General features: G+C 36.3%; 3 protein-coding genes across 19 annotated transcripts in view; 2 read left to right on the top strand and 1 right to left on the bottom strand.

Annotated features, from left to right (window-relative positions):
* Positions 1-5,569, top strand: part of nkd2b (NKD inhibitor of WNT signaling pathway 2b) — a 62,947-nt gene extending 57,378 nt beyond the window's left edge. The window contains exons 9-12 of one of the 7 annotated variants that reach the window (XR_012391572.1): positions 258-370; positions 919-1,090; positions 4,353-5,181; positions 5,296-5,569. Coding sequence is in view for 1 of the 7 variants with exons in the window: in NM_001097586.1 (NP_001091055.1) it covers positions 258-370; positions 919-1,090; positions 4,353-4,668 (601 nt within the window). In the remaining 6 variants the exon portion in view is untranslated. 7 annotated transcript variants of the gene reach the window in all.
* The window catches only part of brd9 (bromodomain containing 9), a 164,175-nt gene that overhangs the window by 129,775 nt on the left and 14,750 nt on the right, over positions 1-19,650 (bottom strand). The window lies entirely within an intron of this gene.
* Positions 16,188-19,650, top strand: part of plekhg4b (pleckstrin homology domain containing, family G (with RhoGef domain) member 4B) — a 156,888-nt gene continuing 153,425 nt past the window's right edge. For all 10 annotated transcript variants that reach the window (XM_073924406.1, XM_073924409.1, XM_073924412.1 and 7 more), the window contains exon 1: positions 16,188-16,261. The gene's annotated coding sequence lies outside the window, so the exon portion shown is untranslated. The remainder of the gene's footprint in view (positions 16,262-19,650) is intronic.

Consider the following 19,650-nt stretch of genomic DNA (forward strand, 5'->3'; position numbering starts at 1 on the left):
CTATAGTTTTTGTGTTACCATAGTAACTATTGAATCTCCACAACAGATCAGTTACTATAGTTGCTGTGTTACCATAGCAACTCTAGAATCAGTACAGTATTTATTATAAAAACTATATTATTTTTTTCATTTGGGTGTTTTTGTTGATTGTAATGTGAAATGCTGGATTGTCTTGATAGTTTTACAGTATGACATGTACAGTGCTCGTCTGTTTGTGCTGTCCTAAATGCATGATGGGTGTTTTTTTTTCTTCAAAGAGGCCAGACTGAGGCTCATGAGGGGAATCATTACTGCGTGGATGAAAACACAGAGAGACGAAATCATTACCTGGATCTGGCAGGAATAGAGAACTACACGTCTAGATTTGACAGTAAGACTTTTTACTGAAGACACACACACCAGCCTCAAACACTGTGCACAGAAAAATACCTCAAGAAATGTCACATTCATTCATTCATTCATTCATTTATTCATTTATTCATTCATTCATTCATTTTCCTATGGCTTAGTCCCTTTATTAATCAGGGGTCACCACAGCATAATGAACCACCAACTATTCCAGCATATGTTTTTACGCAGCGGATGCCTATCCAGCTGCAACCCAGTACTGGGAAACACCCATACACACTCATTCTCTCTAACACACAGACACACACACACACACACACACACTCACTCACACTCTATGGCCAATTTAGCTTTATTCAATTGACCTATTGTACAAATGCTTGGACTGTGGGGGAAACCGGAGCACCCGGAGGAAACCCACGCCAACACGGGGAGAACAAGCAAACTCTGACCCAGCTGGTACTCGAACCAGCGACCTTCTTGCTGTGAGGCCACAGTGCTAACCACTGAGTCAATGTGGCACGCTGTGTATTATTTATAGTTGATCCTTGTTGTATTTTTATCTGTCAGGTTCATCTCCGGATGCTGATCAGGATCCCCCGTCTCGCTCTTCACACAGTCAAAGTCGCCCCCATTCACAGGAGCCCGAAACACATGTTTATCAGCGCCGCTCACAGCTCATGGAGCCCTGTGTGGCCCCGGACCCCCGCCTGCGCACCGGCCCCCAGCTCATCAGATCAAGGTTATTCGAGTTCTGCATTTGAGTTTAGCTTCATTAGTTTTATGAATGGTTTTATTTAGAGATGGTCGAAAAACAATGATATTCTTTCTGATCTGATACCAAGTACTTCAAGACAAGTTTGATCAATATCAATTCAGTTCATCTTTAATTGTGTAGCGCTTTTACAATGTAGATTGTCTCAAAGCAGCTTCACATAGTAAATTGAAACTGTGTAGTTCAGTTTTCAGTGTTTAAGTTCAGTTCTGTCACCGACTCGGCCCCAGTCATTCCCCTCGCTGGCCAGCAGAGGCCGCCATCCCCGGACTTCTAGCATTACATCATCCACATAGACTGATTGTGCACACACCTGATTTGAATCCCGGTAATGACCCACGCTACCTATATAAGCCATATAAGTCCAGTGCAAAGTCTTGTTCAGCCCCGGCCAGCTTTACTGAGCGTTCTTTCCTGCCTGATCTCCTGTGCATTACCCCGGACTGTTCCTGACTCTGAGTTGCCTTCTGCCTGCCCTCGACCCTCGCTTGTTACACGGACTCTGAACCACGATGCCTGCCCTCGACCCACGCTTGTCATAAGGACTCTGAACCACGCCGCCTGCCACTGATCTATGCCTGGTAAATCACTCTGTGTCTGTCAGCTGCCAGCCCCACAATCTTTATTGATTGTTGTTGATGTGAGTTCGCACTTTAGTGCGTGTTGGATGTTTGTTTTTGAACTGTGTCTAATAAACACTGCAAAATGGATCCCTCCGTGTCAGTCTCCCCGTTACGAGTTCAGTTTAGCTCAGTTCAGTGTGATTTAATAATCACTACTGAGAGTCCAAACACTGAAGAGCAAATTCATCGATGCGCAGCTCTACAGATCCCAAACCATGCAAGCTAGTGGCGACAGCGGCGAGGAAAAAAATTCACCATTTGGTGAAAGTGAAGAATTAAAAAACCTCGAGAGAAACCAGGCTCAGATGAGCACGATCATTTCTCCTGTGGCCAAATGTCTTGTGCAGAGCTGCAGTCTAGGCACCGGAGGCTGGAAAATGCAGGACCTCAGCGAAGACTTATCTGTCCCTGGAGTGTCACAGGAATCAGTCTCATGCTCTCCACTCCTCCATGACCACTACAGCAGCTGCTCAGGATACGGTCTGGTCCAGGATTGTGGAAACCTTGGGATCATCTCGGGGCTGGTCTTGGATTGAATTAGTGGCACTGCGTAGTCTGAGGGCCTCGGGATGAGTATCCCCAGGTGGAAATAGAGCATAAAGAGAATAATTTATGCATCGCTGCTGTTCATAGTGTATATAAACGAGATGCAGAAACCTGCAAGGAGCACATTCATGTATCATACTGTTAAGTGATGCATTGAGTGTATGCTTTACTAAACAGATAGGTCTAACATGTAGTTTTGAACTGAGAGAGTGTGTCTGAGCCTCGGACATTATCAGGAAGGCTATTCCAGAGTGTAGGAGCCATGAAAGAGAAGGCTCGACCTCCTTTACTTGACTTTGATGTTCTAGGTACTACCAGAAGCCCTGAGTTTTGAGATCTTAAAGAGCGAGTTGGATTGTAGCGAGACAGAAGGTTGGTTAGATAAACAGGAGCTAGATTATTTAAAGCTTTATAGGTGAGAAGTAATATTTTAAATTCAATACGAAACTTAACAGGCAGCCAGTGTAAGGAGGATAACATTGGGGTGATATAATCATATTTTCTAGACCTGTAAGAACTCAGGCTGCTGCATTTTGTACTAGCTGTAGTTTGTTAATAGAGGATGCTGGGCAGCCAGCAAATAAAGCATTACAGTAATCCAGCCTAGAAGTCATAAAAGCATGGACTAGCTTTTCTGCATCTGGGATGGATAGCATATTTCGTAACTTGGTGATATTTCTCAGATGAAAGAAGGCAGTTTTTGTGTCATGGGAGATATAATTCCACCGTGAAGCCCCTGAAATTAAATTGATCTGCTTTATTTTAGAGCTTTAGTGAACATTTTGGGGGACATTTAGTGAATATTTTTATATATATTTCTATTTTTGACCTAAAGGGCAAACACTGTGTACAGAATTACAGTTGAAGTTAAAATTATTCCACCTCCTGTGATTGTTGTTTCTTTTTCAAATATTTTCCAAATGATGTTGAACAGATTCAGGAATTGTTCACAGTATTTCCTATAATATTTTTTCTTCTTGATAAAGTCTTATTTGTTTTATTTCGGCTTGAATAAAAGCAGTTTTTAATTGTTTCAAACCCATTTTAAGGTCAATATTATTAACCCCCTTAAGCCATATTTATTTTGGATTGTCTCCAGAACAAACCACTGTTAAACAATAACTTGCCTAATTACCCTAACTTTACCCTAATTAACAAAGTCTTTAAATGTCAGTTTAAGCTGAATACTACAGTAGTGTCTTGAAGAATATCCAACCCAGCCTCAATCTGAAAACGTAGTCCAGTGGACGTTTCTGGAGACCGCGAAATACATCCCGGGAGGTACGTATTTGTGCAGTTTTTGTTTTTGCGAATCCGCTAGAGGCTGCTGTGTGCGCTTTTTCGTATCCCGAACGTCTCTTGCGAGTGCAGTTCGCGCCCGCACTGTTCTGGCGTGAACCCACCAGAGGCCGCTGTCTGACTGACCGAATGATTGACTGCGCGACCGGCCAATCAACTGACCCACCCTCCTCCTTCCCTGAACCCAACCAGTTTTACCGATTGACCCGCCCGCCCGCTCACTTCCCTAAACCGGAGCAACAATTTAGAAAAGCCGTCTAGAAAAAGAAAAGCCCTCGTCTGTTTTTTTTTTTTTCTTTTTTACCACGTTTTCGGATTTCACCACGTTCTCACCCTGTTATGAACTCGTTCGCTTTATTTTTTGGATTATGTTTTTGTCTTACTTGATTTCTGGAACCGCTCTTCCCCGTACTCGAACTCGGACGCCTTTGTCAACTCCTCCTCTGTGCATCTGAAGTCCGCCGACGCACACGATGAGCTGACCGAACAAACTGATTGCGACGGGAAAGCCCTCCACACGGAGGTAAGCGGTCAGCCGGCAAGCGCGAAAGGGAACGGCGTCACACCACCCTATAGCGTTCGCGTAAAAAAAATTAAATGCAGCCATACGTACCACCGGAAACGTATTTCGCGGTCTTCAGAAACGTCAGCGGGACTACGTTTTCAGAATGAGCCTGGGTTGAGAATATCTAATCAAATATTGTTTGTGTAAATCTTTTTTAAACAGTAGTTTTTGTTTACTAAAAATTCTCTTGCTTTAGATCCCCTAAAGGGTCGTCCAGATTTCCTGGTGTCATCCCGAATGTGACCAAAACCAGCAAGTGCCACGGACACCATCAGCCCATACCGACTGGTCAGGACGTTTATCATCTAACCCAGCAGAACCACACACACGCACACACCCCGAGCGGCCTCCAGCACAGCCACAGCAGGAGGATCAGATCCAGAGCCCGAGAACAGCAGGCCCTGACACCGGTCAAAAACACCAACGCTACTGCACTGGTCCAGAGACACGAACACCATCACCATCACGAACACCACCATCATCACCACTACCACCACTACCACCAGACATGATGCCGTCTACAGAACACAGGCTTCAGTTTAACCGTCAGGTCTGAAATTGGAAACATTTTCTGCTGACTTTTGAGCAGGTTTTTAAATGAAAGCTCTATTATTGGAGGAAATTTGTGGCTCATTTTATAGCTCTCCTAGAGCAGGAGCACTTTTAGCTTAGCTTAGCATAGGCCATTCAATCAGATTAGACCAGTAGCATCTCACTCATAAATAAACTATTAAAAATGTTAATAAAAGTTATGTTTTCGGACTTTTCATGGTCCCATAGTGCAATTCAAAAGCATACATAACCACAGGGGAAGATAAAAAATATAAACATGAATTACAAAATACGGATAATTGCTAATTTATGCATATATTTGTACAATTTAGAGTAAAGTTGAGTTTTTTATTACATTTAGCCAATTTTTTTGCTTTTAGCTAAGCTTAGCATAGATCATTGAATCGGATTAGACTATTAGCATCTATTTATTTCCATTTCCACTTCTTTGAATCCATTCAGCTGATCTTCAGGTCTGTCAAAAGCATTTTTAGATTAGCTTAGCATAGATCATTGAATCGGATTAGACCATTAGCATCTATTTATTTCCATTTCCACTTCTTTGAATCCATTCAGCTGATCTTCAGGTCTGTCAAAAGCATTTTTAGCTTAGCTTAGCATAGATCATTGAATCGGATTAGACCATTAGCATCTATTTATTTCCATTTCCACTTCTTTGAATCCATTCAGCTGATCTTCAGGTCTGTCAAAAGCATTTTTAGATTAGCTTAGCATAGATCATTGAATCGGATTAGACCATTAGCATCTATTTATTTCCATTTCCACTTTTTTGAATCCATTCAGCTGACCTCCAGGTCTGGCAAAAGCATTTTTGGCTTAGCTTAGCTTAGCTTAGCTTAGCTTAGAAAAAAAAATTAAAGGAAGAAAAAAAAATTTAAAACATGAATCATAACATACAGGAAACTGCTTATTTACAGGTATTATTTAAAATGGAAAGTTAGGTAGAGTTTTAACATTTTTGAATTCAGTCACACGATCCCCAGGTCTGGTAAGAACACTTTTAGCTTAGCTTAGCATAGGTTATTGAATTGGATTAGACCAGTAGCATCTCACTCATAAACGATTAAGAGTTTAGAAAATTTTCCTATTTAAAGCTCGACTCTAGTTACATCGTGTGCTAAGGCTGATGGGGGAAAATTGCTATTTTGTAGGCTGTGGGTGTGTCTATAGGAACTAAAATAGTTTCTTGATTATTATGGCAGAATAAGAGTATAGTTCCTAGCCATATCAGTCTAGAAAATAGCAATTGTTAATTTTCTGTCAGTCTTAGTACATGATGTAATTTTAAAAGTGTCAAGCTATAAATAGGAATATTATCAAATCTTTTTGATTATTTTGTTAGCAAGATGCTAATGGTCTAATCTGATTCAATGATCTATGCTAAGCTAAGCTAAGCCAAAAGTGCTCCCAAACTTAATTATCCAAACTTATCAAAAACGATATTTTGCCATTTTTGTGAGCAAGATGCTAATGGTCTAATCTGATTCAATGATCTATGCTAAGCTAAGCTAAAAGTGCTTTTTAATCTTAATTATTCAAATTTTATCAAAGTTATTGAAAAGGTCATTTCTTTAATTTTGTGACCAAGATGCTAACGGTCTAATCCGGTTCAATGATCTATGCTAATTAAAATAAATTTAATTACTTTTCAAACAAAGTAATTAAAAAAATTAATGGAATTCAAATGATGTATATAGTAATGAATTCATGTTTTGAGGTAATTTACCCAACACGGATCAGTGTAAGAGTGATGAATCAATGATTATTGTAGCCAATCACAGTCATTTCTGATGAGCTTGTGAAAACAACAGCCAATCAGTGGTGTTTAAGAACCTGCTCAACAGTGTTTGTGGGAAATTAATGGTTTTAGTACCAACTGGAGGATTGAAGTCAGCACTTTTTGACAACGTTACTGTTTCTGGACCAAAGACATCAGATGAAGCTGCAGATTCGCTCGAGTCAGTGAACATCGAACAGACGAGCGGCACAATCCTGTTATAAAGTTCACAGAGTATTTCTAAAAAAGTGTATGTCATATATTCAGAAATATAGCTCTGGGCAAACTCAGGCACTTATTATGTTGAGTAACTAGACGGATTAATTATGAATAGGATGGAATAAAGCTACATTTGGACTTTGCTGATAGTTAACATGAGAACAGCACAGTTGTGGGGATTTTCCCCCTTAATTTTTTGTCATTATATTATCATGGCATGAAATCATTTTGAGAGGCACAAACCAGCCAAACTAAGCACAGAAATATATTCCAAATAAGTGGTTTAGTACAATTAGAGACCCAAGGAAAAATTACTTAAAATAGGACAAACTAATATGATTACCATCGTTAATATTTCATCCAAAATACAGTGTTAAGACATCAACCTGAGTTGTATCATTTTTGATGATCATTTGACATTAAGATTGTGTTTTATACAGGTCTGTATTTTATGAATTGTGAGGTTTGAATTCAAAAGATTTTTTTACAAAGCATTGCACACAAAAACAAACACACTCATACAGTTGAAAGCAGAAGTGTACACACACTGTATAAAAACGCACATAACGATTTAAAAAAGTCAGATGTTAATGTGACTGAACTTGTTCTCCTTTAGGTAAGTCAGGATTATCAAATGTGTTTCTGTTGTGCTTAATAGCAGAATAATGAGAGAGATTGTTTGAGAAATGATTATAACTCTTCTTGAAAGTCAAGTTTACACACAATAAGATTATTCTGCCTCTGGAAAAGCTCAGATGATGATGTCAAGATTTTGGAAGTTTCTGATTGGCTAATTGACGACATTTGAGTTAATGTGAGGCACAACTGTAGAATAGTATTGAAGGAAAACCCCAAACACACTGCTTCCTTGTGTGACAACATGGGAAAATCAACAAGCCAGAATCAACAACAAAGCCAGATTACAATTAGCTAAATGACACTGGGAAAAGAGTAATGTGTGGAGACATGTCCTGTGCTCTGATGGAGCTAAGGTTGAACTGATGGCCATAATGAGCAGTGTTACATTTGGAAAACAAAGGGGAAAGCTTACAAGCCTAGAAACACCATCCCAACTGTGAAGTATGGGGGCGGCAGCATCATGTTGTGGGACTGTTTTGCTGCAGGAGGGACTGGTCCACTTCACAGCATAGATGGCATCATGAAGAAGAACATATGGAGAAATACTGAAGCAACATCTCAAGACATCAGCTAGGACATTACAACTTGGCCACAAATGACTCTTCCAAACAGACCATGACCCTAAGCATACTGCCAAATTAGTGATAATGTGCTTTAAGGACAACAGAGTGAATGTTTTGGAGTGGCCATCACAAAGCCCTGACCTCAATCCTATAGAAAATGTGTGGGCAGAGTTGAAAAAGCTTGTGCGAGCAAGACAGCCTACAAATCTGACTCAGTGACACCAATTCTGTCAGGAGGAATGGGCCAAAATGCCTTCAAACTATTGTGAGAAGCTTGTGGAAGGAGACCCAAAACATTTGACCAAAGTTATACAGTTTAAAAGCAAAGCTAAAAAATACCAAGGAAATGTGTGTAAACTTCTGACTGTCTAGAAATTAATAAAAATCCTCTCATTATTCTGGCATTTAGCAAATTAAATCATTTAGGTAATCCTAACAGACCTAAAATAGTAAACTTTAGTATGAGTTACCATCAGACATTTAAAAAAAATGGTTATGTTCCTTTTTTAGAGTGTATGTAAACTTCTGCTTTCAACTGTATATATCATCAAATATATAATGATATATTCAAATATATCAATTGACAATGGACTGTTGAATTATGTGACAATAACGCAGTGATACGACCACCGTGGCAGACCCTGGGGAAAGCAGCATTCAATCAAATGAACCTCTACGTTCTCTTAATTGTGATAAACTAATATGGTTTTTCTATCTTTAATAGAATAGTGCTCATGCATATGTATTGGAAATCAAAATATCCATTCAAACCACAATATTATTAGTATTATTGTTTTAAAATTCACCCCATGGTTGGTTACTTGTGAGAAAGTATGATTTATTTCCTTCTTATTGTATCTGATATATTAAAAGGGACCTATTATGCCCCTTTTTACAAGATGTAAAATAAGTCTCTGATGTACCCTTAAGTGTGTGTGTGAAGTTTCAGCTCAAAATAGCACACAGATAATGTTCTCTAACTCTCTGAAACTGACCCTTTGGTGCTTTGATCCTAATTGTGGTGTTTTGGTGACTGTCGCTTTAAATTCAAATGAGATTGTGCTCTTTTCAGAAGAGGGCGGAGCTATAAATGCCTGTGTGTCAGCATAGTGGCAGATTCAAAGACAAGACTAACGTCCTATGCTAATAAGGGTGAGATGGGCACTAGTGGGCGGGGCTTTCCCCCTCTGATGACACGTACAAAGGGAGAATGTCAATCAAAGTGTTTCCGCAGAGTGTTTATATCAAGTCTGATCATAAACAATAGAACTAATACATGTTGACCATTAGAGGCTGGTTATATCCACATTCTGCTGCCACACAACTGTGTTTAAACCCCTTATAAAAGTGATTTTTGCATAATAGCTCCCCTTTAAGACATATATGATGGATACATGCACAGAAGGATGAGCCCATGATGCTCTGCTTTTCCTCAGACATGTCTCTGTCAGTCTGATGCGTCTCTTCAAGTGTTTCTCCTTATCTCGGATCTCAGGTGAACTGTGCTGCTGCTCTGGAAAATAAAAGGCTATTTCTCCTTCTGGAGAGTCTGCCATGGACTGAACGCCTCCCTCTGACCGGAGGAAATATCACCACTGCCAGTTTGAATGCTAGAATATCCTTTATGTTTATAAGTAAAACTATAAAGCTATACACTTTTTACTGTATGATTATACTGCACATGCATATTTATCATGGTTTATATGTATGCATTTGTTTTTATATATATATTTTAATAAAAATACATCTACTGAAAGTGTCGTCTGCATTGCATTCATAAACACAATCGGCAAAGTAAGAATCGCCTCGCTCATTTACATGCTACAGACTGAAAAGTAAAAAGACGTTTATATAAAGGTAATAATGTTGAAAATAATGTAAATTTATGCATTTTTTTTTTTTTTTTGCATGTTTGGTCCTCTATTCATGCTCATTTTATTACATTACATGTACATCACATTACATGATTACATTACATGCTACAGACAGAACAGTTGAGGTAAATGAATACACAAATAAATTCAGTAATAAATAAATATGAAAATAAATAAACACAAATGAATATAAATGAATCAAAAATAATACATATTTAAGCATTTATGTATTTATTTTATTTATTTATTTTGCATGTTTGGTCCTCAATAACTCAAGGCATATTATCCCTATGGTTAAACTGCGTCCAACACAATATTGATGAGAAGTTTGTTTATATATAAGCCTATATATAGGCTAGTTGGCTGGTTTTAGCTGTTGACCAGGCTGGTTTTAGAGGGGTTTTGGCCACTTCTAGGCTGGTTTCCAGCGATTGCCAGCCTGGTCTTAGCTGATCAGGCTGGGAGATGACCAGCTAAAACCAGCTACGTCCAGCTTAAACCAGGCTGGTCTGGCTGGTTTTAGCTGGTGGTCATTTTCCAGCCTAATCAGCTAAGACCAGGCTGTAAATGGCTGGAAACCAGCCTGGAAGTGGCCAATACCCATCTAAAACCAGGCTGGTCAACCAGCTAAAACCAGCCAACCAGCTTAGGCTGGTTTAAGCTATTTTTCAGTATTTGAAAAAATAAACACAAATGAATATAAATGAATCTCAAGTAATATATGTTTATGCATGTTTGGTCCTCCATACCACAAGGCATATTATCCATAAGATTAAACCTTGTACAACACAATACTGATCAGCAGGAAACACATAATAAGCGCGCAATGATTGGCTAAAAATTGCTGGACGAAGAAACGAAGCTTTTCGAAAGTTTGAATCAACTGAATCAACTGCTTCGGAAAATGATTCAAAGCAATTGTGTACGTATGCAGCTATTTGCTATTTAGATATTTTCAAATTAAGACTAGCTAAACACTTTATAGACACTGGTTCATATATATACTTAAATTTATTAAACCAAAGCGGTGAAATGTCGAAAATTCCTCAAACATTTAGGACAATTAACGTTAAGCATGGTTTGCTGAACTCGCGTGACTTTGAAGGTTTGATTGAAACGCGATCCGAATCTTTCTAAACAAATAGCCTATTAGAATGCTGAGCTTCTCCGAAACGCTTATTGTCAGTTAAGTGAGGTAGAAGTTAGGGTTGATTATGTTAAGACACATGGTTATTTTGTTAAGTGATTCAATGAATTGTGCTCATTTAAAACTAGTGGTTAGCATAAAGCTAGCGGGATATGATATTTTTATTGAAGCCTGAGTTCATCTTTCATAGTACGTATGTGTAACGTTGAGTTTATCTTCAAAACTAGCTGAAATCGTCGAAAACCTTGGTAAAGTACGTTGTTAAACAGTGATGATCTGAGGAATTTCTTATTTGAGTGAATTAAAAAGTGTGCTACACATTTATAGTTACAGTTAATTGTGATGAGGAGATGTTCTTCTCACTAATATCAACAATAACAGGGTGTCCGTGGGGTCTTAAATGTCTTAAATCCCAAAAAACTAGAATTTAGGCCTTAAAAAGTCTTAAATGTACTGAAATAGTGTGCTGTATGTCTTAAATCTTTTTTTAAACTCGTCGTTTCCTTTGTTCATCAATCTGGGACCTCTACAATCACCAGCAACAATCCATCTCAATAAAACATTTTATTTAAGAATTGAATTTATAATAATATTTGCCGTAATGGATTAATTATTTTCCTGACCTGTATTTTTAGTAATGATATTATTATTATCATCATCATCATCATCATCATCATCATCATTATTATTATTATTATTATTATTGTACATCAAATGTATTTAGTTATAATCATTCACAGGGCAAGTGAAAATTTCCAATATTAAAAAAATCCTTAGTGTTTTGCTCTGTATAAGTCTAAAAAATTATTCTTAATGGTCTTAACAAGTCTTAAATTTAATTTGGTGAAACCTGCAGGAACCCTGAATAAGCACTATTAACAGCCACTGACTAGAAATCATCTAATATAAAAAACAAAACAAAAACACTAGCATTATGCGGACTCCAGCGCCATCTTGAGGCGAAATTGGTCAATTATACCAAATTATTGCATTGATAATTATGTTGTAATGTTACATTTTGGATGCAGAAGTAATTAAAGTCAAGCGGTGTCTTGCAGTAATATTCAGTTGTATTGTTCTATTTTGTTATCAATAGTATAGAATTTAATGCATACCTCATCAAAACTACAAGAATTTAGTCTTCACACTGTTACAGGTAAAACTTAATAACAATAAATATGCCTATATTCATATAATTTAAATGTATATATATTTTAATCACTATAAACTAGCCATCAGTAAGCTTATAATGTAGGTGTATTCTAAAAATGTAACTCAACCTGCAAAACCGACATGGAAAAAATACTACTGATTTATAGTAAATGCTTAGTCATTTTGAACAATACAACAGTAAAGAGTATGTTTAATATTTTTAACACGTTCACACATGCAGTTATAACAAACTCTTAAACTAATATTTATTAGTTATCGGCTTTATTAAGTTTTAACTACAGTAATCTGTGGTGGATTGGAGTATAATATACTCTAGTTGTAGAAAAGCACAGTATTGTGTTCCTTGCGTTCTAGATTTACAGTGATCAGCATATATGAGAACACCCCCCACAAATCTCTCATATATATATATATATATAATTTTTTTTTATATAGGAAGCTTTACAATATTATATTTGTGCATATACATTATTAGTCAATAGGCATGGGCCGATATAAGATTCTGACTATGATAACCTTGGATATAAATATCACGGTATTGCGATTACTGCTCTAAGATATATTATTTTTAAATGTCTGGATAAAAAACAAAGCCTTTTTTTCCCTTTGTACACAATATATTGTAATTTGGGAAACATTAAAAATATTTTGGAGCAGTAAACATGTCAGGCTAAATAATTCAAATAATTTATTGATTTCTGCTGCCTTTATTTGTTTAAAAAAACACTTATTTTTATTTTTACAATTTAAAAGGCACCTTTGTTTATCTTTTCTGTTAGAAATACTGTTATCCTAAAAAAAAAGTAAATAAATAATCATACTCATGCCTTAGGAACAGTATTGCAGATCATTTTGACGGTTTTAAAATCTTGACTTTACCAAACCGAGGTATACCTTGAACACGGTTATCGTCCCATATTAGTCAGTACTGAAGCCAAATCTGGAGCTTATCTAGCAAAATAACTTACAGTAATGGTTCAAAAATGAGTAGCACCAATTTATATGTTAGGGAAAATATGAAATACATTTTTCAAAAACAGCAAAAATCTAAAGAAAATTAAAAATATGTATAATTTTGTTGAAATGTAATTTGTATTTTTATTTTGCATGAATTTAAGTGTATTATTCGTCCATTTCTAAAGATGTTCTGTGACTAAGATATTATTTTAATAAATATATCTAGTTAATAAATCTGTTTTGTTCAAATGCACATATGTATTACCCATATTCACTGAGAAATAGATAAAAATATTCATTTTCAAAATGGGGGTGTACTTAATTATGCTGAGCACTGTAGCCGAATGACCACAACAGGTTAACTGGATTCAAAAACACTGTAATATCAGGCCCGTAGCCAGGGGGGGTTCGGGTGGTTCGAAAGAACTACCCCCCCACTGACAAAGGTCCTGGTCCTGAATTTTTGCCACTATATTCTCATTTGACCTGTTTTGACTGCTACATCATCAAAAATTGTCTTGAACCTTATTCATGAGAAAAAAAAAATTGACCAATGAAAAGGTCCGAAGCACCAAAAGCAGCCGATTAATGTTAATTTTAATACTAATAAAGCGGTGTATAACAATCCAAAATCAAACATAACGTTTTCAGGGGTAGCTTAAATAATGTGACGGTGCTCTTTGTGTAAAGGATTCATCAGAATAAACTTCAAAATCAGTGCAAGGCACTCAAAAAGTGTGAATTTTTTTTTTTTTTTCAAGTCTTTATTGACATGTCTGTTCCTTAAAACTGTGGCTGCATCAGGTTACCCTGATAAAGTCAAGTGTTATAAAACGTATAGGCACAGTTTTAGGAAATAGCTATGTCAGTAAAGGCTTTTTAATATTTTTTCCACATTTATCGAGTGCCTTAGACCAGTGGTTCTCAAACTTTTTTCATCAAGTACCACCTTAGAAAAAAATTGTTTCTCCAAGTACCACCAAAATGAGCAGCATTGAAATACAATAGCGTAGTAGGCCCAGTAAAGCAGTTACAACTCTGCACAGTTAAAAAACCTGGCAGATTACCACAGAAATATAGCCCTATATAATATATGGCATATTAAATACATAATTTTTAATACATTTTGAATTATATGTAGCATGTACATGACATATTTCATTCCTCCGTGTACCACTAGAAGGAAGTCCGCGTACCACTATTGGTACACGTACCACAGTTTGAGAACCACTGCCTTAGACTGACTTTAGCTGTTTATATGTGTTTAATTAGGCTGTTGTTGTTGTTAGATGAATTTTCAAGAGACGAAAATTGTGAAGCTCTTTTCTTTATATTTGTTTAATATTAATCTTTAGTTCAAAAAAAGGTAATGATTCGCACTCAATTGCTTCGTACTGTTTTTATCTTTTATTTTTCTTACATTTTACGGGTGATTAAAAGACAGACGTTTCAGCACAAAGCCTTCCTCAGTGTGACATAATTCTTTAGCTCCACCCTTTTATCGCATAGTCAATCACAATGTGCAATTAATTAGACTGATTAATTATATTAACATTAATTATGTTTTTTGTGGATAAAGGTATTTTTCGAGAGGTAAATGATGTACTGTAATGAAAAAGATAATTTTGATGAACTTGATGATGTTTGATGTGCTGTTTTCTTATGTAATGTTATTGAAGGTAAAGGTATTTTTCTAGTAATTGATCATGATATTGTAATGAAAAAGATAATTTTGATGAACTTGATGATGTTTGATGTGCTGTTTTCTTATGTAATGTTATTGAGGGTAAAGGTATTTTTCGAGTAATTGATCATGATATATTGTAATGTAAACTGTTAAAAATATGATGATAATTGAGATGCTGTTTTCTTATGATGTTTCTTGAATGTAGGTATTTTTTTATGTTTCGCAAGTTGTTTTTGAAGATGAGGGTAAATGTCTCTTGTATAATTGATTTGGTGGTAGAGGTGAAGGTAAGACTTGTGTTTTTTAATCTTTGAGTAATTGTTAAATGTAGGAAACTTTTAATGTAAACTGTTAGATTTTCATTGTATTGATGTACACCTGTATAATGATAATAGTTGATGCACTTTATCTCTGTAGAGGTCGGAAATGTGAAGATTGTTTATTGTTATTGCTGTGAAGATTATAAGTTATTGTGTGATTAATGGATAATGAAATGGGAGTGACGATCTAACTAACTGCACATTGTGATTGACTATGGGATAAAAGGGTGGAGTTAAAGAATTATGTCACACTGAGGAAGGCTTTGTGCTGAAACGTCTTTCTTTTAATCAGCTGTAAAATGTAAGAAAAATAAAAACAGTACGAAGCAATTGAGTTTGAATCATTACCTTTTTTAAATAATAGCAATGATAAGATTAACGCACCAAACCAAAGAAGTAACTAAAAAAACGCAAGCGCGCAGGGCAAACTTCAGTAACTCACACACGTGATTTATAAATCTTTAGGAAATATTTTTGGTACATTAAAAATGGAGGATACAACAAGCTAATCCAGCAAAAAAAAAATAGTGCTTAAAATGCCACTTATTGAAATATTTAAACATCATAATTTAATAAAAAAATGAGGTAAACAACTGCAAAAAGTCTACATTTTGAGCAAAAGAACCGCTCCTTTCACCAGGCTGGCTACAGGCCTGAATATTCAATATTGTACTTTTTATGTGGTGAAAAAGATGATGAAGTTGATTATTTGAGAAAGACATGTTCTCTTGTCAGCCTGAAGGCCGATGTCTCTTCAACTTTACACTTGATGCTTCAATGCATTATTTGTAACAACATCTAAAGCTTATTGTAACTGCATTCAGCACATTTCAGAGGCGCAAACAGTGTCTATAACTGGTTATAAGGCGTGCTTTGAGCGCAGGCCAGTGAGGATTTAATCGGGGGCCAAATAAGGACCCCAACCGCGCCACACAATGACCCCCGTGAAAGGCGAGGGGAGGGTCGGAGAAATGCAAATGCACGTACTTTGTGCATCGCGAGAGAACCTCCTCTGCCATTGACAAGTGGCTCTTTCCTTTCGGAGTGGGTGGAAGTTGGAAAATAATGCCAGTTAAGCGCTGCCACTTTCACACGGTCACCCGCATTCCTTCATCTGCGCGCGGACGCAAGGGGAGCGCGCGGAGGTGACGCGACGCGCCGCTGCTTTTCAGCACGGTAAGAGACTTTAATACATTCTGCCTCTGGATGATCATGACAAAACACATCATGCAACCTCATGTTTAGTCGAGTTGAAAGATTTTTATGTTGCTTAAATGGTTTATTTGATGTAGTTTGCTGGTTTGATAAGATTTTTTTCAAGTATTATTTAAATGTTTTACAATATGACATGCATATTGGAGGAAGAAAAGTTGCTTTTACTGTATTTTGGTGATAGGATGTAGGTCACATGCTGTAAAAATATCTGTAATTCAGCAGTTTTTCATATTTTGTGATTTATTGTATTATGGTTTTTAATTTCTCTTTAACTTTTGATGTTGAAAAATTAGAAAAAGAGACTTTTTATTGACATTTTTAGTAGTTTGAAGAGATATATTGCCTGGGATGGATTTATAAATAAAATATATGACTGTTTTGATTATGTATTTTATTAATATGAGATGTCAGTCCAAATATCTACCTGATTATGTATATTCACTGCTTTTTTTTTTTTTTTTTGAGGTAGTCATTAATGAGTGTTTATATTAAACAGAAAGTTTTAAAGGGATAGTTCACATAAAAATGAAACTGTACTCACTAAAAACTCAACCTCAAGTGTGTTTATACAATATATTGTATTAGAAAAAATATATAGAGAATTAAATCTAAAGAACAGAAAATGGTAGGTTTTAAGCAGGTTTTTGTAATTCACATAATCAGCCACACTGTAAATAATATCCATAAATTAATAGTTTTCCATATTTTGGGATTCATTTTTTCATTTTCCCCATTTATTTCTGCTTTTGAACTGCATTATGGGGTCTTGTTGTTTCAGCAAACGATGCTTCATTGTATCTTAAATGTTTGAAGAAGTTTTGACATTTCACCACTATAGCTTAAACAATTTAAACAGGATATAGTTTTTGGTTGTAGTTTTTTCCTTTAACTTTTGATATTGAAAGTTACTTTTATTGAGATTTTTAAAAGTTTGTAGTGATATTTTGCCTGGGATTGTTTTGTAAATAATTAAAAAACTTGTAAAAAAACTGCCAGTACTTTTCTGTTATGTTTTACAGACTTAATTTTATTATTTCTTATCTTATTGACTAAAATATAGGGATGCATGATATATCGGCGACCATATCATTATCGGCATATAAATGTTATTTTTAAGATTATCGTTATCGATACGATATCTAAATTAGGCCGATATCTTTAAGCCGATAAATTATGTAATTGTACTGCCTCATGCATGCACGGGCGGAACTTGTTTAGACTTGTCCTGTGCACTATAATGGAGCTCTCCTCACACTGTTTATTCCTTCAAAGTCCATCCTTTCTTCATGTGGTACTGCTGTGCATTAATAACTCAGTAAGTAACCATGTTCCTCATCACTGTAGATATCTTTAATTGAGTGTCGTTGTGTATTTTGGTTTAAATCGCCTCAGGAAAAATATTACATGTATAAACATCACAGCAGAGATGCACACGTGCTAAACAACTAGGGTTGTATGTAATCTGATATGATTATTTTATTATTATCAACGGGTTGCTTGCCATGTGTTGTTGATGTAAGATTGTATTCAGCTTGATTGGAATATTTATATTGATTATAACAAGCGCGCGTGAGAGCTGTCACCACATACACACACACACACACATCTGATCTGACAGCCTTCACAGCAGCACAAGGGAGAGCTGCTCCAGACACTGAATTCAGCTTAGGAGTTCTTAACTCACCACCACAGTCTGTCTAAATATTCTGCACTCATAAAGTCATCTTGCTTGACTCCGTGGGCAAATCTGCGCCTGCAGGTGTGTGAAACTCACAACAGTTTATCAAAAACTTTTCATTGATAATTTTCATTGATCATCTTCATTGATAATTTTACTTTCACACTACTATAAAAATGTACAGTGGCCGAGACCTTAACCTCTTAAGCTCTGTTGCTATTATAGGGATTTCCGTCTGTATTTTGCCTATCCAAATTCAAAAGCTTCCTAAATCCACATGCAGAGGAGTAAATGCAAAAGTTTGGCATCATTTTAAAGAAAACCCTTTGAATTTTAATAAAACACTATTGAAAGTGATTAAAATATCTGTATATGTTGTCTGTGTTATAATAAACACCAAAAAAAGAGGCGCTTTTTGTATTTTTTTTTTATAAACTCAAATTTGAAAGTGTATCTTTTATGTTGTGTGTGGTCTAGCGTGCTGTAATTCGTTTTGGTGGTTCCCGCACATGTCTGTAATCATAGGAAAAAGAAAAATGTCTCCACCATAATCTATGCTAAAGTTATTGTATTCCAACTGATGAGAGAACGGAACCACTTATGGGGGTATTGGGCAAGTATGGACCTTTAAAATCTAAAGAATGGGAAAGTAGCTGGGTATGCAGACATTCTGCAATTTAAGAAAACATGTACAATTACAAAAAATGCCAGCAAATTGAGAAAAGATCTTCATCTGTGCTAACAAAAATACATTGTTAAAAAATACAACTCAGGTCGGCGCCAGTGGTGTAGTGGTTGGTGCGTCGACACATGTGCTCCGGTGCTCGCGGCAACCCGGGTTTGATTCCGCCTCAAGGTCCTATGCCGATCCTTCCCCTCTCTCTGCTCCCCATGCTTTCCTGTCTATTCTCTACTGTCCTTTCAAAAAAATATAAAGGTGAAAAACCAGTAAAAAATAATTATAAAAAAATATATATATAAAAATACAACTGACAAAAAAATAGCACGACTGATGACATAATTTTCAGCTGTGCATGATCTGTTTGTGTAGAGGAACATTACGTTTTGCAAACATTATGAAAATGTTCTCTGAAGTTTTATGGCACCTGAAGTTTTATGAATGACCTTGACAATGGTTCTGTTAATGTGACTAGAAGAACTTGGTCGCAATGTTCTGTGAATATTGCATTATTGTCAGTGCTTTAGTTTATGTGCATCTCTTCAGTTGTCTTTCTGCATGTACAGTTGAATTATTAGCCCTTTTGTATATTTTATTCCCCAATTTCGATTTAATGGAGATATTTTCTTCAACACATTTCTAAACATATTAATTTAAATAACTCATTTGTAATAACTGATTTATTTTATCTTTGTCATGATGACAGTAAATATTATTAGACTAGATATTCTTCAAGACACTTCTATTGTTACGACTGGGTGGAGTGACAGAGGACAACAGGAGGTAAGATCCAATATGCAGGTTTATTCAATGTCAGGCAAGCAGTGGTCATCAGGTGCAAACGGGTATCTATAGACAGTCCAGAATCGTAGTCGATATAAACAGGCAAAAGGTCGAAAGGCAGGCGGCTAAACAGGATGACTAGGATACAAGGCTAGGGTCTAAACACAGAGAAACAAGACAGGGAGAGACGCTTCGTAATGTCACAGTGGG

Source organism: Danio rerio, chromosome 16 (genome assembly GCF_049306965.1).
Source record: "Danio rerio strain Tuebingen ecotype United States chromosome 16, GRCz12tu, whole genome shotgun sequence".
Classification (NCBI taxonomy): domain Eukaryota; kingdom Metazoa; phylum Chordata; class Actinopteri; order Cypriniformes; family Danionidae; genus Danio; species Danio rerio.